This window comes from Chanodichthys erythropterus, chromosome 6, assembly GCF_024489055.1.
Source record: "Chanodichthys erythropterus isolate Z2021 chromosome 6, ASM2448905v1, whole genome shotgun sequence".
NCBI lineage: Eukaryota > Metazoa > Chordata > Actinopteri > Cypriniformes > Xenocyprididae > Chanodichthys > Chanodichthys erythropterus.
In genome coordinates this window covers 27,569,467-27,595,079 of record NC_090226.1, presented here as the reverse complement: position 1 = coordinate 27,595,079, position 25,613 = coordinate 27,569,467, and the positions used below count along the sequence as shown (strand labels likewise).

Genomic DNA, 25,613 nt, shown 5'->3' with positions numbered 1-25,613 from the left:
AGGTCCTGTGGCGTGGCAAATGAATGGAGTAGAAATATTCCATGTAGAGCCTCAATTAATATGAAGTCGTAAAAGCTGCATGCATTACAGTAATAAAAGAAAATACTGTTTAAAATAGTATAAGATAGAGTTTAGCATGCCACACTGCAGGACATGTCAACTTCCCAAAAGTATTTTATGTCAACTACCCATGTATTAGTAGCGGCTCTTATTAAAATCTCACAGCTGAACCATATTTGAACACTCAGACTGATCAGCTCCAAAATAAGCTTTTCATGTTGTCATTTCTCTTCGTTTTGCACATCTCTCATACTCACTTATATTATTGGCTGGTACTTTCACGATGGCTGGTTCCATTAAATTGTCAGCAAGGACAAAGGCTCCTTCCTCCAGGGTGTCCAGTAACATAGTTGCGGCGTGCGTCTGCTCCGTGGTATTCATATCTCGCCACGATTTCAGAGCCTCCGGTCTGAGGAGGTTGTCGACTGTATCCACGATAGCCTGCAGCCCAATGAGACGCTTGTGTCAGCACTAACCACTGTAGTAAGGTCAAATGTCAAAGCCTTGACTTTATCAGCAGCTGTCTGCCCGTGCCCAAATGAAAGCAAACATGCACACTTTGTTTTAGCTTGTTATCAGGTGACACACATAAAAACAGCCTGCAGAAATGTGCCCGACATGCTCTGTCAGTCTCAGGAGTGAAGTATTGAATGTCAAAGGCTCTTCAAGCACGTAAACGGACACATATGAGGTAAAGAAAGACAGCCAGTCGTGACGCCTTATAAATGTGTCCTTTAAGATAAAGACACATTGTTCTGTGTAATCAGAACTGAAGCCACAGACTACCATTTTCAAATATCATCCACTTGATCCTACTTTCAATATGAAAGACAGTAATGTCTCTAGGTCTTGATAATATGATGCACAAATCTGTAATGAAGAAAATAGCCACTAGAATTAATTATTATCAATTATTATTTTTTTGCCCTAAAGGCAAAGTGTCTTTTTGCACAGTTAGCAACAGAAAGTTGAATTGCAATCTGTTTGATCCCTTCACTTGGTAATTCTGTTTGGTTCTACTAATGACACAGCAATTACATATTTCACCTTTAAACCTATAACCTCAAACAAATTAACTTCAAGATAACCGTTGTATGCTGGATATATGGAACATTATCAATAATATCATATAATATCAATAAAACAGCTTACTGAAATGTTTGGTTCAATTACACTCACACAGACAAAAAACAAACAAACAAACAAACAAAAAAACTTCTCAGACTTACACTCTCATACTACTCAATCAGAGCTACTATGCACTCATGCACCACCAGACTAAAATATTGATTCATACTGGTTGCCTCCTTTGATAATTATTCTTCCGATTGGTTTTGCAGCTCTGACTCATATGATAATAAACTGCACTTACAGCTTTAGTTTCCCACATTTTTATGTTCATTTTTAACTACTCTTAATGGGTTTGGGGGGTATGGGGGGAGCTGCTAAAATCTTGAGCTGCTAAAATCTTTAGCAGCTCAAGATGGTGTGGCAAAACCAATGTAGCAATCAACAGATTTCAAGCACCAGGAAATGACATCTGTCCTTTGACATATACAAGCTAAGAGCAACAACAACACATGCACCGCCAACCTGCAAATCAAGCACACATCAACATATATTAACACATGACTTTAACAATAAAGAAACTGAAAAAAAAAAAAAATTAAACAGACCACCAACAGACACATAAAAGTTATGAATTTGGCATAAAATTTGCAACCACACAATTTCCAAAGCACTGGAATATTGAACCTCCTGGAATGAAGACAGACACTGGCGGAGTGAAATGCTGTGGCGACAGTGAGAATGAAAGGACACAGGACCATGCTGAGAAACAATAGCAGGAAAAGAAAAAGAGAAAGTACAGAAACAAGTGAAGACCATAGTAGCGTAGCACAAATATACCTTCATATACGCTCTGCACGTCCTTTCTCGCTTTTGAAGCTTTTTCATTTGAGAGAGGACACACACAAGAACAAAAACAGACCAAAGAAACACAGTTAGAAAGGTTGATGGTGTACTAATGGGTTCTCCAATCCACAAGCGCTTCAGAAACACAGTATAGCAGTGGATCTGCTATGATGAAATCATGTAACGAATGAATGTAAGGGTGTACAGACTGGCCTTGCTTTGAGAACAACAATTTAGTCTGGCGATTTCAAAACCCACAGGTGCTTTTACTAAGTAAAAATAGAATCAGTAACTCATTAACCATCTGAGATATGCAAATTACATATATATGCAAAACAATATGCAGACACAGACTGCCTAAATCAATGTGTAGTTTACACACTGTGTGGACTGGGATCAGGGTTGAGAAAGTAATCCGAAAGCTGAACTAAGAGGGCTTGAGTAAAGGTAAGGATTAGTAATAGTGGTTAGAGTTGGTAATTAGACACTGGGTCAGAGCTAACGGTTAGATGAAAGGGTTTAAGGTAAGACAAAGATTTAGGGTTACAGATTGGAGATCAAAGATGGTAATTAAAGTTACATGCAGCTGAAACATATGCAAAACAACATGCAGACACATATTTTCTAAATCAAGGTGCGGTTCACCTCTATATACTTTAAAAAAATTCTGTGTTGTTTCATCCCAAATTTAGGTCAAATATGGACAAACCCAGTCCTTGGGTTAATTTTTTAAATCAAATTTTTTAACCTAATGGTTGTGTTTGTCCATATTTGACCCAAATTTGAGTTGAAACAAGACTGTTGGATAAAGATCAGGGTTAGGGACTGGAGTTAGAAGGTAAACTAAAATAAGGGGTTTGGGGTTGGATAAGGTTGGAGGTTAGAAGCAAAAAAAAAGTTTAAAAGTCAAGTTTAGTTTTAGTATTTTATATTTGACATTAGTGTTGGAGTTATAGTGGTTAAGGTTAAGATTTAACATAGGAAATTCAGGGCTAGGGTTAGGGTTAGGGTAAGATCAGAAATAGGGGACATGACCATAGTTCAGTGAATGTGAGGTCAAGTGAAATAAATGTTTGATTTAGAATTCAGAGTTTGAAATTAAAGTTTAGAGTATGGGTTGATGGGTTAAACTAAGGATGTTGGTCCTAGAACATGCCCTATTCATGTACATCATATTAGCTGACATGTACATGACTCCCATGAGACAAATGACACTCTTGTTAGTGCACTGTCCAAACTTTTTGCAATGAGGCTAGTGTGCCGTCTCTCCTTCCATTGGACTATAACTGTGAAATTCATTTGAAGGAAAGGTGATACACAGTAACTAACACCAAATGATTGTTTATTTCCATGCAAAATATGTTCTCTTAGTGAGTACAGCTTTTTCTTCAGTTACTTGAATTCACAGATATGTGCTCACCTTCACCTTCACCTTCACCCACTTCTTTGATTTTAATGAATGAAATGCAAGAAAGCTATACGGACAACACAGTAGCTCAAAAAGAGCTTTTTGTCTCTGCATTAAGAAAAAAAATAATGTTACTTACAGCTTGAAACTTTCAATGGAGAAGACAGGTTACGACTCATTAGGTCGATTCCCCATAGCATCTCATCAGATGCTATGGGGAATGCCATCAGCATGTCTGAAGCACGTGTTTAAACATGATCAATTTTACAGGCCAGAAGGAATTCCAATGCAATAAGTGGGGAATATGATCAGAAGCAGTGTCTCATTCACCTTCTCAGGGAACCATGGTTACAGTTGTAACCATGTTGTTCCCTTTCAAAGTGGAACTCTACACTGCTTCTGATCAAACTCTATGGGGAACAAATGCCCCCTCCATGATGAGGGAGCGTGTGCCACATTAACTTTGTCTATGCACTACCACAGTGGGCATAGCATAACTGACTCAATGGACTTACCTGCCAGAGTCAAATGCATCTGATCCTGCAGGTGCACACTGGGTCACAGAATTGTCATGTGGCAATATTCCCTTCAGCCATTTCCCAAGCTTCCAAACTCACTAACACGGAAAGTCCTGGTCTTTTTCAACCTTCCTCCCTCCCTTGTGGGCCAGGTGTTAGCCTCCAGTCCAAGAACAGTTTGGCTATGTCAGCTTCATCTGCTAGACACCGCCTATAGGGAATACTAGCCCAGGGAGAAAGTTTTTAGTTCCCTTAGCCTACTACTACCTCTAGGGGGAGAAAGCGTAGAAATCAATTTTATGTAGAATAATATCCTTATATGAAAATCTCTGACCCCTAGGGATCCTCAGGGATGCTTCAGATTTGCTGCACCATTACAAATGGGGAAGAGCTCACGCCTTGCCTGGATTAACCCCAGATCTCAAGACTCCAGCACACCTAAAGGTGCCTAACAACAAGAAGGGAAGCTTAAAGGCAAATACCACAACTCATCGGGTTCTCAGAGATCAGTCAAGGCTCTTGTGGGAGTGGAGGTCCCTACTTTAAGACCCTCAGTAATGGGGGAGGGACCTACTCTACACTCAACCCTGAAGAACATCATACCAAAGGGAGCTGCTAAGTGTTAGCTGCAACCCAACGATACTGCTATCTTCTTAAAGGGAGCTATAAAGGAGCTAACCAACTTAAAAGAATTATTGGGGGAGGCTGCTTCAATTCTCACCGTACTCATCTAGGACCTGCTACAGCCTGTACTAAAACAATTAGCACAGGCTACATTTAGAGACAGAACAAGAAGGGAGGGGGAAGAGGGCAAGAGGAAATATGGTATTTCTACTCAACAATTTGCTTAGTCACTAACTCTGAGAGAGATAGCTCACAAGTGGGTGGTATCTTTACATATCCCCACTCAAGCAATCCCTCCACATTTAAGTAATTCAAATTCCGAAAGGGATAAATGTGAGCTGAATTTTGTTTCTTCCACAATCTCTGCAGTTTCTGCTAAAATCTTCAAGCTGAGGTAGTCTTATCAGAGCGGGATGTTTATGGCCTGACAGGAAGTACTCATCGAGTCTGCAATGAGTAGTGCTAGTCGTGGCGTGAGCCATAACCTCCAATAGTATCATATGTGGGGATGACAGGCTGGGAGAGCTCACAATATCTTCACCTCCTCAGCCACGTCCACTTCCTCCGGGCTGGACGGTGATAGCAATATGCTATTCGTTGGATCAGAAGATTCAAGAGACAGAATGTCTTGATCTAGCAGATCATTCGAGCCAGTAACTGAAGAATATGAGCGAGACATAACCTTCTCGAATTCCTCAGCCAGCTCGACCTGTGATCCCCATGAGCTCAGTCTCTGACGTGCCTCAGCTACCACAGGACCCGAGCCACGGAGCTTCCTCATTGCAAATTTCTCGCAATGAGCACATTCAGCCCTTTCGAGAACATGCTCCTCACCCAAACAGAAAACACATAGGTAGTTTGTGTCATCAGGTGTCAAAACACTATGACATAGAGGCACACACTTCTTGAGAAGCTTGCCTGAGTGCATTTACAAAATAATCGCCTTCACACGTGCTAACATAAACAAACAGCTCCTAAAGACAACAAAAGGTGATGACGTACATAGCAGGCGCCCTCTTATACTCACGGCGCACCGGTAGTGACGTCATGGACTGTCATTAACCAATTAAATTGCTGTGTTTAAACGTGCTTCAGACACCCTTTACGCTGATGCCATTCCCTATAGCATCTGATTAGACACAGTGTAGAGTTCCACTTCTATGGGAAATAGAAATATCTTAGGTTTTATTAAAAATTCCTTAATTTGTTGTTGATGGAAAAAAAAAAAGTCTTATGGGTTTAAAACAACATGAGGGTGAGTAATTGGCAACAGAATTTTCATTTTTGGGTTACCTTTTACTTTACTTTACTTTATAAAGGGATCATGTACAATTTTTAACATAAATGTTTCCATTCCATGCATTGTACCAGATTCAGCTAAAAGCTCATTTTCACCCTATCCCTTTAAGTCACAAAACTTGGAAGACGTATTCAATGTGTTTAAAATGCTCATTAAGACATAATAAAAAGTAAAAATTAAGAATCAAACAATTTGTTCCAAGCCTTCTAAAGAGACACAGTCACTTTAAATAATAAACAAATATAATTTAGGCTTCTTCCACATATAAACACTGACCAACGCACATATATAAAGTCTCTGCTACATATATAAATACATATATCACATTAAATATGATTAACTTAACCTAAAACATACTTGCTCGATGCACAAGAACCAGTGATGTTTGTTCTCCCCCATCAAGCATGTTGAGCTGCTGTTGGTCATATTTAATGTGTTCTATTTATGTCCACTAATACATGTTTATATGTGAATAAAATCCTAAATTAAATCTGTTCATCATATAAAGGCATCATGTCGCTTCAGAGGACTTGATTAATATATATTACATTTACAGTGTATTTATGTTTCAAAGTATTTGAAAGCTGGTTCAATGGAAGGACAGAAATCTCTTAGGTTTTATTAAACATATATGGTATTTGTGAAAAAAAATGTTATGGATTTGGAATGGGTTCATGAGTAATTGATGTGTTTAAAAACTCCTGTTCAATCCCACCAAATGATTTCTATTAAATATAAGCTCAGCAGTCTTGGAACATGCTAAATAGAGCCATATATCTTTAAAGATAATTTTTGATGAATGTATGCCCCAAGATGCATCATTTATGATTGAAGTAAATATTATATTACGGCCAGTTGTAATCAGTATGGTTGGCATGCAGTTAAGTACATAAAGCGGTCTTACATTTAGTATATATTTTAAATGCAATGCATAGATTTTATATAAAACCAACTAATATTAAACTGGCTTCATTCATTTTCTTGTGACCTATTTTCAGAAAGTTTCTGTGGCTGCATTCTAATTTGCATACTTGTAAAATGCACTAAAACATGTACTATTTTGGTGATGTGAAAGTATGAGTGTGCAGTAAGACAGTGCACTAATATTGGGACATATTATCATGTTATATAATTGTGCTGTGAAACCACAGGCCCCCTTTGTCATGTACCTTTTGTATTTGCCTTTAAATTCATTGCTCAAATACTCATAATTTCTTATTGTTTTTTTCCAACTTTGACATACATATACATTCATGGCACCTTCATCCTCATGCCTCACCATTTTTCTACAGCTGAAAAGACCTCTTATGTTGTGCAACATGTTATATTTGTTGAAAATCCATGTACAAATGCACACCAGACAAAGTGTATCTGCCCTGTAATTTGATACACACTAATTCTAATTAGACATTCTATGTAGGATGGATACTATGCAAATTGCACTGAGTGATTCGCTTCGGTCTGTGCATTTGTTCTATTTTTGATTCTCCAATAGCACAATGGGGTGTAACACAATGAGTTTGATGCTGTTTAACAGTCAAGTGTCCTTTAAGCAAAGTGCCTCTGAAAGAGACCAAGGCATGCTGCTGCTTATTAAAAAACCATGTTGAAAATGAAATCCTGTTAATACCTTATTGAAGCTGCGGCCGGTGGAGTCTTTCTCGCTGGGTCGCAGTTCCTGTAACTGAGCGTCTAGAATATCCACCAGCTGCTCCATGAGCCTCATGGTAGAGCTAATGTCACCGGCAAAAATGGCTCCTTTGGTATGTTTGGCCAGCTCGTTCGCCAGGTTGGCTGCGTTTTCCCCACTCCGGATCTGAGAGATTACACAAATTAACCTCACAGCATGGTTCTGAAAAATATCATTTTGTATCTACGAGGCTCTTGACTCCCATTATGACATCATCATGCTGATTCAGCAACAGCCCCCGCGAGCAATTACAGCTATCATTAGAAACTGGTAACACTTTGGAAGAGCATTTGGAAACACTTCCTGGGTTTCAATGGCTAAGGCATTTCTGTTACTTTAGTTCATTTTTGTGTGTGTACTGTAGGAAGTTTGGTGTCCCATTGTGCACATCCATTCTATTTACAGGAAGCATCTCACATTAACACAAAAGCACACACTGAAAAGTGCACCAGATCAATCTGTAGGATCCCTATTGGATGTTTGAAGGCTGTGAGTCTTCGTCTTAACTAGTGATAACAGAAAGAATGAGCTCCAAAATATTGCACTGGAGAGTATTTTATTTTTATGACATTATGCTCTAAAAATTGCCACATTTTTTGCTCCTCTTTCTGCGAGGACAGAAATGTTCTGGAACTACAAACCTTTTGAGCGACTTGATTCACCCAGTGGGACGTACAGTTGCTCAGATCTGGGCCTTTTGGGTTCCAGGTCCCAGAGGAGAGAACACATAGGTAGGAGGCAGTGCCTGTTTAAATAAGGACATCATCATCATCACTATTGTTAGCTGCATTAGTACTAGTAGTGTTTTGTATGTAAGTACAATATAGATTGCTCAAGCTCTAAAATAGTATTGTTTGATATTTATGATTTGAAGTTGCCAAATAAGAACCAGCATCTTGATTATCACGCTGCTGCTTACCAAATAAATAAATGAATATATGGAAATTAACAATTGTTAATTATTATTAACAATGAAATATCATTAGTAGTAAACCTTCATTAACAAGATGCTTAAATGTGGTAAAATCACTGTAAAGCTTGGCCTCTCATGGCTTTACTGATTTATTCAAATGTTGAAGAAGTTGATCCTAAGAGAATAGACACATTTCCCTGCCTACAGGCTAAACTCATATTAAAATAACTAGTGACTGATAGCAATTCAAAGAGCCCTGAGTGAAAAAAAAAAAAAGAACTGTAGTGTTACACTTCAACAGATACATGCACCCACCTCGAGTTCCTTTGGGGCAGGGTCGTTCCACCAGCATGCCCCTCTGCGTCTGCGGCCACAGTATGTCCCTAAGCTCTACGCTCTCACAGAAGCGCTCAGGTGGAGGAAAGGACTCCAGCGAGGGTGGTGTGGTGGTTTGGGGAAGTACAGCTGGTGATTTGGGTGTCTTATTAACAGCTCTGGTCCCTGTAGTAGTAACAGTAGTCACCTGACCTCTCGGCTGAGTAGTGGTTGTTGTAGTGGTTGTTGGTTTTAGTAACTTTGGTGTTGTGGATGCCTCTGAGATAGGTGGTGCTAAAAAGAACAATGGGTAAAATTAGTTTTTTTGTTTTTGTTTTCCTCCCCTGCAAATTGTCATGTTTTTGGATGTCGTTTTCTGTTGTTGCTTGCCAATTTTTTTTGTCTTATCAAGCTTGGAAAAAAAAAATACATATTTTTTAACCTGAGATATAGTTCTCACTGCAAAGCACTTAATAAAAGAGAATAATTATGAAATAAAGCATTCAGCTTGCCTACAAGACCTTCAAGCACTGTTATATCTCAAGAGCTTATTTAAGAGCTGAGTCGCAAAAACATATTTTCTCTCACCCCTTTTCTTTGTTCTTGTCTCTATATTAGTCTTGATATATAACTAATGTAATGCCACAGGCAAAAAAAAAAAAAAAAAAACTGAGCAAAGTTTGCAGGCCACACTTCAAAAATGTAATTATGTTTTTTTTTTTTTTTCCTACCAAGAAAATTATATAATGATAACCAGAAAGACATCCATACATGAATTAAAGGGTTTGAGTCCCAGATAACTCCAAATTCTTTGCAGTTTGAATTGGTTCTTCCTTTACAGGGACCCAAAAGAACCTCTGAACTTCACTTTCACAGGCTAACCAGATTCTTTGAACGACAGCGTGCAGCCAAGAAACCCAGTGATGAAGTGGCCCATATGAGAGATTTTAGCACAGTATGGGTTTGCGAGAATCTCCATGTATGTTTGTGAGAGGAAAAAGACAGATCGAGTGAAAGAAAATGCTTTCTTTTCGAGGTTAGATGTGACCTACTGTGCATTAGTTTCAACTGACCAGCCATAGCTCTGGTTCAGATAAAAACTGAGCAAAAACAGCTGAAACGTCTTTACCTGCAGACCCCGATCTTTACGGTTTTCACCCATGTGTGTGAGTTTTGACACGGTTGGCATGCCTGGCGTGCCATTATTGGCCTTTCACTCCAGATTCGGGCTGTTTGTCATGATGGCTGTAAAACAAGCTTTAACTCAATGTTCCAGAATTATACCACAGATGAGAGAAGCCTGTTAAAAGTAAACAGGAAACCACATTTGCAACCCATTTTACTATATCTTTATCCTAAAATAATGTTTAAATAACTATTTGTCTTTTAGGTAACATCCATGCATAGGTTATGTGAGCTAAAAAAGCTCAAAAGACGTTCAGGCGGAATAATGTATGATGAATTGTGTATACAAATGTGTGTACTGATCAGACAAAAATAAAGACCAGTGTCCATTACAAAAGAAGACATCACGAATACAACTTTATGCTTGCATTTTTATTATTATATTTATCTATTATAAACTTCAGTTATTATATTTTACTATAATTCACATTTATAGAAGCTAACAGTAATACTTAAGTGTTTTTAAGAGATCTGTCACTCACTTTTGTAGAAAAAAAAAACCTTTGAGAGAAATAAATAAATAAATAAATTCACACATACTTCAAAGCATGAGATATCAGAGCATCTCAGTTCAAGACGCTATTGAAAGTACTATAAAGCCCTAAAGACACTGTTCTATAAAGTATTTTCGATTCTTTAAGCTTATACGTGCCTTTAGATATCAAATGGTACTTTGATACAAAGTACTTTGCTATATACTATAGTACTGAATGACTAACTTATTCATGTACCATGGTGTGTGCACAGTACTCCGTGAAAAGAATACCATGGTATTATGGCACATGTCAAAATAATGGAATTTGTATAGAAATAGTAGTATTACCATAACACTATATGCTTGGGAAAAACCATCCTAGTACAATTGCACTTTTTGTGAAAGATGTTTTCAAACTTTGACTCTATTGTCCTTTGTGCTTTAGGTTTAATTTCTGTGTGGGTTGTGCTGTGTCCTTCAACACTGAACATGGGGGCGGTAAATGAATACTTAGTCAGCTGTCTCATAGCACCAAGGTGTCTGTTATTATTTTACAGAACACCTTTGAAATCTGATTTATGGGTAGAGGTATTAATTTTCTCTTTGTTGTAACAAAGGCAGTTTCTCTTAAGATAAGTACGTCTGCAGTGCTGTAATGAAAATGGCTCAAAGGAACCTTCAGTTCAATGTCAAAAAGAAGAAATATTACCTTCACAAAAGAGAACAATTTCAACCTAAATATTCAAATTAAGTTGTGGTGATAGGCACCCACGTAAATGTTCTAGTATGGTGGGGAATTTCCAGTAACATCTTTTGTTTTTACATTGAGCTAATGATACATTTATAAACCTTTCCCTATCCCAGACACTCCAAAATTACACATTGCTATTTTTATTAAACCTCATAGGGGTTGTTGGCCAGTCCTAAAAATGTAGGCAAATTCAGAAAACACACACATACCTGACTATAACTATTTAAATGGGGACACACCATAAACTTCTACTGTTGTAAATGTATTAGTTTGAACCCTTAGCCCTATTTTGATTTTACTTTGAGAGTGAGAACTTTACAAAAATTTACAATAAATAAAGGTTAGGGAGGGGCTAATATAGGAAACGGGCTCAAGTTATGCTGGGCATGGAGGAGGGGCTAAATGAGAGTTAACTGGCGGAGGGGCTAAATGTGAGAGGGCTGGTGATGAGAGTAAATGGTTGGGCTGGGGGTTTAAAATGGCAATAAGAGACAGATTGAGAGGTGTGGGCAAATGTGGAGCTCATGAAGTAGAAATTGGCATCTATTAGATATTGTAGCAGTGGTAGAAAATTAATAATTTTTAATTCAAGGAAGGTATTTAACAAAAATAGAGGCCACAGAGCAATCTCTGTCCAAGTGGAAGTAAGAGAGAGACTAAAAATAAAGCCAAATCCATTAGTGGTCTTCTGAACACAAAACAGTATTTTTGCAGGCAGGAACAGAGCAGGCTCTGCATAAATTTTGCTAACCATCAGCAGTGTAATATCACATGGCAATTATCACAATCAGTGTCAAACTAATTCCATTAATGATGAGCAAAAATGAGATTAAGTGGCAAGCAGCGTAATGTGTGTTTTCCACCCCGATTCAGATGGCAAATATAAATGCTGTCTGTCTCTTTCACATCAAGATGATTCCCCATTATGAAAGATGATTCCAGTATGAATATGCTGCTGGTTTTAATCATTTTCTCTTTCAACAAATGGCGCATATGATGCTATTTAGGATTTTTATGAGATATCACACTAATATGTTATGCCTGCATTCCACATGAAGGAACAATCTATCAAGCCAGCAAACAAGCAACCAATCAAGTAATCTGGCAGGTGTGGTATACATTCCACAAATGCCTAGTATTATATACATTTAATATTTATATTTTATATATATTACCCAAAAATAAAATCCACAAAAAAAAAAAAAAAAGAAGCAAATTTCATAGAAAAAATAAATTGAAAATTAAACAGCACACATAATATCATGTTTGATTTCCTGAGATCGTGACCAACATTTTCAGAAGGTTAAACTTCTTTCACTGGTCATTTGCGGAAAATGTTATATTCAACAGAATGTTATATTTGAGAATATTTTCCCTTTCAGTGAAGAGCTAAAAAACCTTACCGTATTTATAGCCAGAATAATGTGATCATTACAGTCTGAGCAAAATTAAAAAGTTTAATTTCTAAATGAATAACACTAATTAAGCCAAACAGTAACAGTGGCAAATGAATAAGTCACAGTTAATACTGACTGCAGTTATTGGTGTAGTTACATATGTGATATTGGAGTAATTCTGCTCAAGTTGCATTAAGTAAACTAGACATAGAGTCTGGCTATAAATGACTGAAGTTAAGGAATGTGATTTGCCTTAAATAGCCTGACAATTAATCTCAAAATTGCTCCATCCCCGAAGAGGAGGAGCTTATATTGCCCTCTAACTTAAAGGGGAGGGGTTCCCTTCATTAAAGGAGAGGCCTTATCATGTCGTACATACTCTAGTGGTTCGTTATACCAGTGTCTCAAAATCAAGGTAATTTCACAGCTATCAAAGTAAAGTGGAGCAAACATCAACTCCTCAGAGCACAACTCTGACGGCTGTGTGAGTGAGCTGATTATTGAGATGATGAGATAATCACCACATCTAAAATAGAGAAAACACATCAGTATACAAATGATGCCAGATTAGATTCAAGTGGAGATGGGGGGTATCATTCAACTCGCGCACTGCACAGGAGCTAATGCTAGTGAAATTAGCATGTTTTTGTCCTTCATCAGCACTGATTGTAGAGCTAATTACTTCCTTTACAGGCGGCTAAAAGACAGGCAGAACATACACAGGCATATTCAATCAGCCACATCGTATAAGTGTGAACCACAAGTGGATACATTGTGGTAACAATGTGATAACATTTCCTTAATGAAAGATTCGAACCCTCCGAGGTAACACCCTAGGGAAATGTCCAATGAATTTTATATTTAAGCCCTAATACTTTGCATCTGAAGTGATATTGAGTTGATATTTCTTACTTAATTACTTGCTTGTGCAGGGACAATTTTGTTCGATGGTTTTAATTCAGTGCTAGTAATTGCTCCAGGCTAAAGTAAAGCTGCTAGCACATGCTAGAAATGATGCTATTCTATCCTGATCTCAAAAATAAGTCTCATATAATTGTAGTGCAGATAGTAATATGATTATGAATGTCATACACAGCCTTCGGAGAGGTGTTTTGGCTCTGTTCCACATTTTAAAGCAGCGTCTTAAAGGGATAGTTCAGCTGAAAAAGGAAATTTCTGTCATTCATTCTGTCATTAATCATGTCGTTCCAAACCCGTAAGATTCAAGTTCATCTTTGGAACACAAATGAAGATCATTTAATGAAATCTGAGAGCTTTCTGTCCCTCAGTTGACAGCCTACGCAACTACCACTTTCAAACCCTAGAAAGTTAGTAAAGACATCATAAAAGTCCCATCATAAAAGTCTTACATTTAACCTCAGTTTTATGTAGCGACGTGAGTGCTTTGTTTGCATATAGTATATGGTATATAGTATATAGTAATACTACCTGTTTGGGGCTTGAAAGTGATAGTTGCGTAGGTTGTGAATGGAATGAAGTGATAGTTGCGTAGGTTGTGAATGGAATGACAGAAAGCTCTCAGATTTCATTAAAAAGATCTTCATTTGTGTGCATGGAAGACTCAAATTAGGTGCATTAGGTGCATGGAAGCTTCAAATTACAATTGATTTCAAAATGGTATGAAATGAACATATTCTTAGTTAAAGGTGCCATTGAACGTTTTTTTTACAAGATGTAATATAAGTCTAAGGTGTCCCCTGAATGTGTCTGTGAAGTTTCAAAATACCCCATAGATTTTTTTTAAATAATTTTTTTAACTTCCTTTTTTGGGGCATAATTAGAAATGCGCCGATTTCAGGGCTGCTGCCCCTTTAATTGCTTGCGCTCTGCGCCCCACCAGAGCTCTCGACTCTATCACTGCATAAACAAAGTTTACACAGCTAATATAACCCACAAAATGGATCTTTACAAAGTGTTTGTCATGCAGCATGTCTAATCACGTAAGTACAGTGTTTATTTGGATGTTTACATTTGATTCTGAATGAGTTTGGTAGTGCTCCGTGGCTGACGGCTAATGCTACACTGTTGGAGAGATTTATAAAGAATGAAGTTGTGTTTATGCATTATACAGACTGCAAGTGTTTAAAAATTAAAATAGCAATGGCTCTTGTCTCTGTGAATACAGTAATAAACGATGGTAACTTTAACCAGATTTAACAGTACATTAGCAACATGCTAACGAAACATTTAGAAAGACACTTTACAAATATCACTAAAAATATCATGTTATCATGGATCATGTCAGTTATTATTGCTCCATCTGCCCTTTTTCACTATTGTCCTTGCTTGCTTACCTAGTCTGATGATTCGGCTGTGCACACCCAGACGTTAATACTGGCTGCCCTTGTCTAATGCCTTTCATAATGTGGGGAACATGGGCTAGCACATGAAAATATTGGGGGCATACACCCTGACTGTTACGTAACAGTCGGTGTTATGTTGAGATTCGCCTGTTCTTCTGAGGTGTTTTAAACAAATGAGATTTATATAAGAAGGAGGAAACAATGGAGTTTGAGACTCACTGTATGTCATTTCCATGTACTGAACTCTTGTTATTCAGCTATGCCGAGGAAAATTCAATTTTCAATTCGATGGCACATTTAATGCGATAATGCAGATACAACTTTTTTATATAAATGTCTCTCAATAATTAATTAAATATACACATCAGGACATTTACTGTTAAGTTTACGGACATTTTGTTTAACCCTAAAAACATAACACAATTCAATACATAATTCAAAATACGGGTAAACGCCTGAAAAATCCATACAGAAAATTGCTTCATTAACAGTACATCAGGCCTTATTTTTAGGGACTTTTCTTAGTGAATGTGTATTTATCATTTATAATAAATAAAAATGTATGATTTATAAATAACATTTCTACCAATTCATACATTATCTTGGATCTTTTTTTTTTTTTCTTTCATATAACTTTTTTTTTTTCATAGTGTATTCTGGGATCTCTTTCTCTGTAAAGGATGCATGTGATGCTGCCTTGAAATTTGGTCAGTTAAAAAAGCTGCAGCCTTCAAATCAGAAGCACACCTATGTATGATGGCTGGTTATCAATGTAACAGGTAGCCATTTAGGTGCTTTTGGATGCTATAAGCCGCCAGTAATCAATTTGGGGCTACTAGCCAACTTCTATCTTGACATTTAGCTGATGCTTTTATCCAAAAGACTTTATTCAAAGTACACTCATTATGGGTACAGTTTCACGATGGCCCTGGGTGCAGTGTCTGCACAAGCAGATTCATCAGTAAGGTAGACACCACTGGGTCTCAGCTGAAGAAAGACACTCATATTTTAAATTCTTAAGCCCCAGTAATCTGCGTAAAGTTGTTTGACCTCTATGCTTAGCCAAGTCTTTCTGGAGTAATGCAAGAGTCTCGGCCTCTAGGCTGAGCTGGGATTATGGTAATTACAGTTATTATTTTTTCAATGTAAAGATGATCTGACACATAGTATGGCCATCTTCTCCCAGCTCTTGACAGCTAAATTAAAAACAGGCTACGCTGACGTGACCTTCGGGACTGATCCGGTCTCAATGGAGAGCCATCTTTCAACTCAGACACATTGAGAGGCCTGTGAGCAAAAGTGTAGGTTGTTTGTTTTGAGGTGGTTAGGGAACGAGATCCATTCTACTGGGGAAGAGCCACTGTTGCCGCAAGGCTGCCGACGTACCTGTCCAGACAGGTAACCCTCTACCAATGAGGGAAGCGGTACCCTTCTCAGTGGGACGGTGGGAGGGAGTTTAGCCTCAAGAGTCTAAACACTGGGGAGGGAAGGCTCTGTCTTTTGAAACCTCAAGGGACGCGTCTCTTATTATATGCTAACAATGCCTATGATGTTGTTTACTGCTGAGACCCACCACTTCACTCTGAGATGTTGCTTGCACTCGAGAAAGGTTTCCGGAATACATCAAGCACATATTAAATCTGAAATTAAAAATCAGTCATCCGTGACATTTGACACACAGACTCGGGTGCCAGAGGAATACCAACTCAGTGGCTGAAATCTCACAACCACTTAGACAGATATCCAGAGGGACTGTGTGTGCGGCTAGAAGGATTCGAGATGGGGCTTACCGTGAGCTGGATCAGGTGGTCCAAACACCAGATTGTACCGCAGAATGTAGAAGTTATTCCACACATACAGCTGGTTGTCTCGGGGGTTGTATTCCACAGCGGCAATGTACTGGTACTGGTTGGGGAAGTGGATGTCGACGTACTCGCCACGGTTCAGTTTGGTGTTGTACATGTAGTCGATCAGGCTCTTGCTAACCTCGCTCTCGTTGTCTTCATACGTGGATCGGACAACATACAGAACCCCGCAGATCATGAAAGCATTGGAGGCCGAGCGCTTGTCGTAGGTGGTCTCCCAGGTTGCCTCAAAGCGAAGGGTGTAGGGGTTGAGCTGACTGATCACCATCATACCGTTGTTCTGCTCAGTGGCGTAGATCACCCAAAGGCCATTTTCATCTACCGCCAAGTCGATGTCTGTTTTCCCACCCCACTTATAAGGTGAGGTGTCATGATAATTTGCGTTATTTATAATCGCCTCCCCGCTTTTAATTCTGGTCCGAAGGTCAAATTTGACAATGTTACGAGTCCTTTCCTTGTTAAAAAACACTGCCCCATCGTATACAACAAATCCTGTGCCGTCGACCCGATGGGGGAGTTTATATGTCGTAGTCTGTCGAGAGTTTTGAAAATCGTCGAGCGAGTTGTACTCAATAAGTGTATCTGTTCTGTAAGGGGTCCAGGGCATGAAATAAACCTTGTCTCCTGCCTGGAGGGGGTCTTTGCACCACGACCCCGCTTGTTGCTCCGCCTCGTAAAGAAACGACGGATCTCCAACCGCTTTCAGAGTTCCGGGACAAACAAAAACTAGTGATGGGAAGAACAGAGCAGAAAACAGTCAAACGTAAGCAAACACAGCTCACGCTAGTTGAAAGCAGAGGGCAAAGTGCCGTCTGACTCTAAATCACTCTGATAACTGGGTAGTCGGTGAAGACAGAAACACACTAAGAAGTCTAACAGCTACCCACATTCACAAGCAGTAAAAGGTGCGAAGAATCTGCATCTGAAGGTTATTGAAGCTTAAACGGAAGCAAAAACAGTTTTTATGTGTCCGTAAGCAAACAGTTTCGGCTCACTGCTGCTTGGACATACTGAAGGGGAGTGATGGAGAAATCAAACCACAACCAAACACAAAGGAAAAAAGGAAGGAATACGACAAATCTGCCCTGCAAATAAAAGCAGACAACTAAATAAGGCTTGAGAAAGACACAGAGAAGAGCAGCATACAGGCAGTCTGTGTCCTGAGACAAGTTTTTCCACAGGTTTTTTTTTTTTTTTTTTTACATCTTTCCTACGGGCCTAATGTTGCAATGATTTTACAGCATAAAGCATTTCCTTTCTTCTTAACAAAGACATAATAATCAAACGTGTAGAAAGGGTAAAGTGAGAAAGCAAGAGAGAAAGAGAGAGAAACAGAAAGACAGAAAATTAGAGGAGGGGAAAGCGAGAAACAGTAGAGGCTGTGTAAGTCTAGAGTAAACCTGTTACCAGAGCATGCTGGGAGTGTGGAGTGGGACTGGGGTTCGAGCAGGCAATAAAAGAGTGTGGAGGAAAGAAAGAGGAGGGGGAAATGGGGCATTTGTACCCTCGGCATTACCGCTAACATTTAACTTGTGCTTTATCATTTTCTTTTAAAGCTTCCCTCCGATTGCAGCTTGTGCACTGACCTTTACTAAAATACAAGACCCTTTCTGCTACTGCCTGCTATCAGAACAGCAAGAGTGGGCACAGTAAGGTTTTACAACCACAAAAAAATATATATAAATATATATTAAAGAAAGAAAAACAAGGAGCTGATTGTGTCAGTGATTTACCTTTTTGCTCCACTTCTATTTTTAGCGTTGGAAGAGAGAATGAAAGGAGTGCAAGGGGAAAAAGAGATTAAAATGAATTAACCATCATGTCCATGATCACATGCAGTTAACATGTCATGAGGTTACGGGCATTATGCACAGAGCTACAGCTGTCAGAGGAGGAAGAGAACGCAGTTAGACATCTTCAACATAAAAGAGAGGCAGGTTAAAGGGTGTTCTGTCACAGTACAAAAGGACAGTGTATGTGGCATTGAAGACGAATCAATCTGTTGTTGTCGAGGGAAAGCTGCGGGGAAATACACGGACTGAATTCTAGATAGTGTTGTATAGATTTTCATAAGAACTCAGGGACATCGACCAGGGAAATCTGAATTCCAGGTGGACAGATGGTAAGTTGTGCTGGAGGGAAACCCAAAACCAGAAAAATAAAGCTGTTCCTCAACTCTACAGATCCTCTCCAAGCACAGAGTTCTTGTCAGCCCTTCTAGGCTTTATATGAACACTTGAATAGTCCGGTATGGCATAAAGTTTGTCAAATATAGACATACTTTTTAAAAAGGCCATGTTTTAATTTTTTTTTTCGGCTTTCAAGTTGGTACTTTTGACAACTCTACAACAGTGCAGTGCCAGTTCCAAATTTTTCTGACAGCTTTTTCCGTGAATAATAACTTTTTAAACGTAACTTTCTAAATATAATATATTATAATATATAATATAAATAAATAAAAAATCAGTAGTGTACTACTTATTTTGATTTTTCAAATCTTTTTGGCTGAAATGTTAATGCTTGTTTTAAATAACTTTTTTTTTTTTTTTCTGTGCATATCATTTCCAAACAACTAATTTACTAGTCAAGAGGGATATAATGCTAGTAAGAAAATTCTTGTCGTTATGGTTTTGTACAGGCCAATACACTGTCCTTCCAAATTTTTCCATAGCACCAGATAAAGAGCGACATATAGAGAGACAGAAAGACAGAATGCACACAGACATACAAAGAGAATCTTGACAGTCTTCAGGAGTTTTATCTCATGAAGGCCATCCTCAGCAGCAGTATGTTAAATAATCCAAAACGTGAACATTTTCAACAATCTAAAGCTACATTTCTCAGATTTCTTTCTTGTATTGTTATGATCGATCGACTAATGGTGTCCATTCTCTGGCCGCAATGTCCATGAGACACTGAGCATGGTCTTCTTTTTTTATTAAAGTCACCATTTTGTACAAGATCTCTATTTAGCATTTGAATGAATCACATAAACCTGTCCAGAACACAGAAAAAAAGACATAGAAGATATGACAAAATATATTTTGGAGAAAATAAACTGTAGGACCATTATCATCTATTAATTTTACTTTTTTGCAACGTGTCATAACGTAGAGTTAATGACTTGTATGATAGTTTTGATAGTATCTGTTGTGCTGCCTTTAATTTATGCTGATTTAATAAAGAAATACTATAATAAAAATACTGTATTATAGTACTGACAATATAATGAGAACACCGTTGAGAATAATAAAAACCGCGAAGAAAAAAACTCCCATCTGGATGCATTACAGCAATAATATTTTTGGTGGGAAAATGTGCTTAATTGTCTTGAAAATAATATCATAATGCAGGGAAAAAAAAAAAAAAAAAAACATCTTAATGGTCCATAAAATTGGTTTCAGTTTCTTCATGCAAATTATATTATTATTATTATTTATAATGTACTTTTGATTCTGAGGTGAATTTATATTCTGGACATGTTTATATCACATAATTCAGTTTTTCATTAGTTTGAACCCACAAGCTATGTTAATTATAGCATAAAAAACATGACTTTAATGATGAATGAATGAATGAATGAATGAATGAATGAATGAATGAATGAATGAATGAATGAATGAATGAATGAATGAACAGAGCCTTTGAAAAATAAAATAAGAACTAAGTTAGACCTTATAGTTTTGGGTTACTAATGAGGTAGGATAAACTAATGGGGAATAAATAAATAAATAAACAAATAAATAAATAAATAAATAAATAAATAAAGGCATCCATACATGAGGCAAATCATTTATAGTTTAGTCAGCCAACAGAATTTGTCTGGATCTCAGAGTATGCAGTACACTTAATACTGGGACAAATCCTGTTCTCTGAGATCCCATCGGCCAAAGAAAATCATGAACATTCCACTGTTGCAACCAAACAAGACCGAATAAGAAAATAACTTCAAGTTGAAAAACGGCATTCAGCAGCCTGAGGGTGACACGAGGGCTCTGGCGTCCTAGGGAGTCAAACTGTGATTAGTAAATAAAACTGTTCCGGACCGCCTGGAAATGCCTAGAGGAGGTAATGCAAAAATATTAAGACATTAAGACACAAAAACAACACAAAAGAACGTATTCTGCGAAGGTGCTCGCATCAGCAAGGAAAAGTTGAACAATCACAGATATTCCTGAAGAAAAGCTGAAAAACATGACACTTTATGAAACAACAGCTTTCAAAATTTTGTGTGGGATTTTGACTTCAATAACCCATAGATAGGGACGTAGATTAAATTAAGCACTAAAATCCAGCGGGCCTTTGTTTTTTTTGGGATCTTAGAGGGAAATGTGTGGCAGAAGACCCCGTCTGGTATGTGAAGTCTCTGGAAACATTCTCTGAGAAGACGAGACAATTCAATCAGAGAATAATATTACTATCTAATTGTTTAATGGAGCAAAACAATCCATACTCTTAATGTAATGGGAAATCTGAGAATAGAAGTGAGGCGTTTGTTTGGAGTTTGCTCATGTTAGATCCATGTGCAGTCATTTGTCTTTTCTGACAGTCGTATAGTTGCGGTTTCTTACAAGCAAACACAATGATCAAGCACTAACGAAAAATATCTTTGGTCTGTTTATTAGTTGGCATAAAACTGCCATATCTTTCTTTGGCCAAATCATTTTTTTAAGGCCAAAGAAATCATGCTGGTCTGTCTCCGAGCGATTATATGACTGGACGTCAGAGAATGTTGCTTTGCTTTCATGTACTGCTGTGATGTTCCTGATAGAATACAGACGGCTAAAAAAGTAACTTTTCAAAGGGAGAAAAGCACATTGAAATGGTTTACATTTAACTGCTTACATTTTAGTTTTTTGTCAAATTTAAACAAGGCAGCAAAAAGCATTTTGTACCAAGCTCTGTGCGCTACAATCACACCAAATCCACCGTACAAGGTTTTAGGATACAAATCAAACACTAAAAACTGCATCACAAGAAATCATGAATAACAATTTCTGTCCTGAAGGAAATAGCAGTGCTTGCAAGGCAGCAAATGAATAGTGTTTTAAGTTTTAAGCTTAGATTTGGTGCAAATGAAATGCTGCATCAAAGACACATTTCTGTTTTCATGACACTGTGTGCTCGTTTTATTTTCAAAGACACTGTTTGTAAAAGCAGCTATATATGATTAAAAAGCATGAAAACAAAACGACCAATCAGAATGCCGTATATACAGTAAATAAATGCAAGAAAGAAAACTAATCAGAATTCACTGTGCAAATATGCCATCACTGCCATAAAATCACAGCAAAATAAAAAAAATAGCCTTGCAAACACTGATATTGATAATACAGTGCATATAAAAAGTTACATTTGTGTGTGTATACACACACACACACACACACACATCGTTACACATATTAATATTATGTGTAAATATATATTTTAATTAAATTTCTACAAATTGGTAAAATATAATAGTTATTTTAATGAATAAAATAAGTATTATTATACATATTTTTACACATATTATTATTACTTCCATGTTATTTTAATTAATTAATTCAAAAATGAGTAATTATTGTCTCAACAGACCACATAACCTTCTTCCACCTGTTTTGAGTATCTCCCACATGCCTTCTGGCAAATTGTAGCCAAGATGTCATATGACTTCTTTTTTTAACAGTTGCTTTATCTTTGTCACTCTCTCATAAAGCCATGAATGGAGAAGCACCCAGGCAACAGTTGTTGTATGCACAGTCTCCAATCTCAGCCACTGAAGCTTGTAAATCATTGGTCTCTTGGTGGTCTCTCTCCCCAGACTTGCACGGTCACTCAGTTTTTGAGGACGGTCTAGGTAGATTTACAGCTGTGCCATGCTCTTTCCATTTCTTAATTGTTGATTTAACTGTACTCCAAGGGATATTCAATGACTTGAACATTTTCTTGTATCCATCCCCTGCCTTGTGCTCTTCAATTACATTTCACTTTCACTGCTTGGAGTCTGAAATTTCTGCAATAATGACTCACCAGAAGTTGGGCCTTCTAGATAAAGCTGTATTTCTAATCAACTAAAACCAACTTAACTACTTATTACAAGTTATTTAACACTGACTTCAAAAAAACAAATTGGCTATGCCAATTATTATCTATGTGTCATTTAAAAGAGGGTGATTTTTTATTGTCTATCTATCTATCTATCTATCTATCTATCTATCTATCTATCTATCTATCTATCTATCTATCTATCTATCTATCTATCTATCTATCTATCTATCTATCTATCTATCTATCTATCTATCTATCTATCTATCTATCTATCTATCTTTAACTATTTTACTTTTGACAAGAAAAAGTCTTTTTTGTTGATAAGTGAAAAAACATTAAGCACACTGCCAATAAAATGACAAAACCTGAAAAAAGTGACTACTGTACATGTTTTATAAGCACTGTATTATCCAGGACAAAAATGGACAATTACATATAAAGGCACAACCATAAAAAGGGCTTTTAGTTTTAAACGTAAAAATATATATATATTTAAAAAGATGGCTCATACTTACTGTAGGGAACACATTCATACTGGACTTCAAGGTACTTATACGTTCCTGGGCAGGGGTCAGGAAAAACATCTGGTCCAGTGATGACGATGCATTGCGTTCTGTTGTTACACCTGAACGGAACAAGAGAAAAATAAGAAATCTGATGAGTAAAACATTAAAGAAAATAATTTGCAGAGTTTAAAGGAATGTTCTGGATTTCTGAAGGGTTGGTGGGGGAAGCTCAAGCAACAGAATTTGTGGTGTAACGTTGATTACAATGGAAAATAAATGTGAATAATTTCTAAATAATATCACTAACTTTTTTAACTTATGGGGCATTTACACAACACCATTTTCATCTAAAAGAAGAAAAACATTTAATGTGTTTTGGCCATTCATTTACACAACAACAGAGATACCGTTATCGTCTCTGTGTAAACAACACAACCGTGAAAATGTGTGACGTCATGCACATTCAGTGTATAAGTACAGTGTTTCTTTACAAAATGACATCAACTACCGGCCTGGCATGTATAATACAGCATTTTTAGTCATTTTCACAGATCCATGTGAACGAGGATTGTTATACCAGTGTTGAGAAAAACGCAAAAGATTAAGTAACATTGTCGTATAAAAACATACCCAAAATTATTTCACTAACGCCGCTGATAAACTTGACTTGTATTGAACCCTGAACATGCCTATATCAGTTAATGAATACAATAGCTGCTTTTGTGGCTCGCATCAAACCAAGAGCGACCCTGCAGACACCGCTGATGGACGGACGGATGGTAGCCCAGAGCAGGAACCAGATAAAAGACGGCGGGAATTAGCAGAGCGGATAGATGCCAAAGTGGCCCTTTTCAACCCAACGACAAAGATAAACAGCCTCATCTATGAGTGTTCATACCTGCCAGCACATGAGTTATACATCTGTATGAATCCCCCCTAAGGCCAGGCTGATTGTACCTATGATGGATTCATTTTCCCTATATGCCATTTCACTCAGAATGAACTAACCATCCCTCCACTGCCTGTTTAACAGGAAGTCATGCAGAAGGTGGTTTATGTGGGTTCTAGGAACTAAAATTAAGCACATCAATAAAAGATAAAGTGCAGAAATGATCTCATGGCTTACAGACACAGTGTACAGCGAGATGCTGGAAAAGTATCGTCCATCAATCTGTGTCATGTTGTTCCTGAGGACTGCATCAATGCTGTCCACTGGCTAAAGCTGCTAAACACTTACATTTTCCCTTAATAATGGCTTAATTTAGAACCAAAAAGGTTTTAAATGTTTCTTTTTTTTCTGTCTAGTTCTTAATAAACCATCAAACCATCTAAAACAAACAAACAAACAAACAAAAACTTTGTTTTTGTAAAAATTCTCATATGCTCACCAACAATGAGCTATATCAGTGGTCTCAAACTGCCGTCCCGCGGACCATTTACGGCCCGCCCTCCCCCTCTACCCGGCCCGCAACTGATCTCAAAAATAAAACATAATCCGGCCCTCTATTATTATTATTCCCTAGTTGCTACCTGTCTGATATGCAAAGAAAAAGTCGCAGTTCTAAGGGGCATTCACATATCACGTCACATAAGCGGCCGAGCCGCATTCTCCTTCTTTCCAAAGCACTTTCGCTCCAGTGGCGTCTGTCGTTGCTATGCAACCATGAGCAGCGCTCTCAACTGCGTCGTTTCTATTATGAGTGCGCTTGCCCAAATTACAGTAAAAGCACGAGCGTCGATTTAAATCACTGAAACGCGTCCGATGCAGCCATTAAACGATACTGATGCTCAAACGGCATCTTGGACAAATGCGCTGCCAGGTGTCTGTCAAGAAACAGAAGAGTGTACAAATGTATTCAGGGATTGTATTTGTTCTGTACAGTGTTGTTCAGTGCAATATTTCAATGTTATTTAAGCTAACATAAAGTAAGGGAAAATACTTGCACTAAATATTAAAAATTAATAATGTATGTAACAATGAGAGATTTTAATTTTTTTGGTAAAATAAAGTTGATATATATATATAGCTCCAGTTTTTTGTTTATTTCTGACCCCTCCACACCACAAGTGTTGATGGTTTTGTTCCTAAATTACTGTTTTTTTTTTTTTTATTTATTATTATTCCATGCACCTTGTTGGATGTGAAAAGTTTCACCAGACTATTGCAATTAATAGTATATTAGTAGTATTATATTTTTAATAGTATTATATAATTATATTACACTCTGTAACAATGAGAGAGACACGGCTGTTTACATTTAGTATGGTAAGTAAAATATTTATAGTATAGGTATAAAGATATTTTAGTAGGCAAATTTGATGTAAATGAGAAATAATG

The 25,613-nt window shown here is 37.5% G+C and overlaps 1 protein-coding gene across 6 annotated transcripts in view; it reads right to left on the bottom strand.

Moving 5' to 3' along the window:
* adgrl2a (adhesion G protein-coupled receptor L2a) overlaps window positions 1–25,613 on the bottom strand; it is a 119,361-nt gene that overhangs the window by 33,800 nt on the left and 59,948 nt on the right. For all 6 annotated transcript variants that reach the window (XR_010895348.1, XM_067388537.1, XM_067388534.1 and 3 more), the window contains exons 4-10: window positions 23,285–23,394; window positions 16,665–17,465; window positions 8,743–9,036; window positions 8,156–8,259; window positions 7,455–7,640; window positions 1,969–2,007; window positions 318–501 (exon numbers count right to left, since the gene is read on the bottom strand). Coding sequence is in view for 5 of the 6 variants with exons in the window: in XM_067388537.1 (XP_067244638.1) it covers window positions 318–501; window positions 1,969–2,007; window positions 7,455–7,640; window positions 8,156–8,259; window positions 8,743–9,036; window positions 16,665–17,465; window positions 23,285–23,394 (1,718 nt within the window). In the remaining variant the exon portion in view is untranslated. The remainder of the gene's footprint in view (window positions 1–317; window positions 502–1,968; window positions 2,008–7,454; window positions 7,641–8,155; window positions 8,260–8,742; window positions 9,037–16,664; window positions 17,466–23,284; window positions 23,395–25,613) is intronic.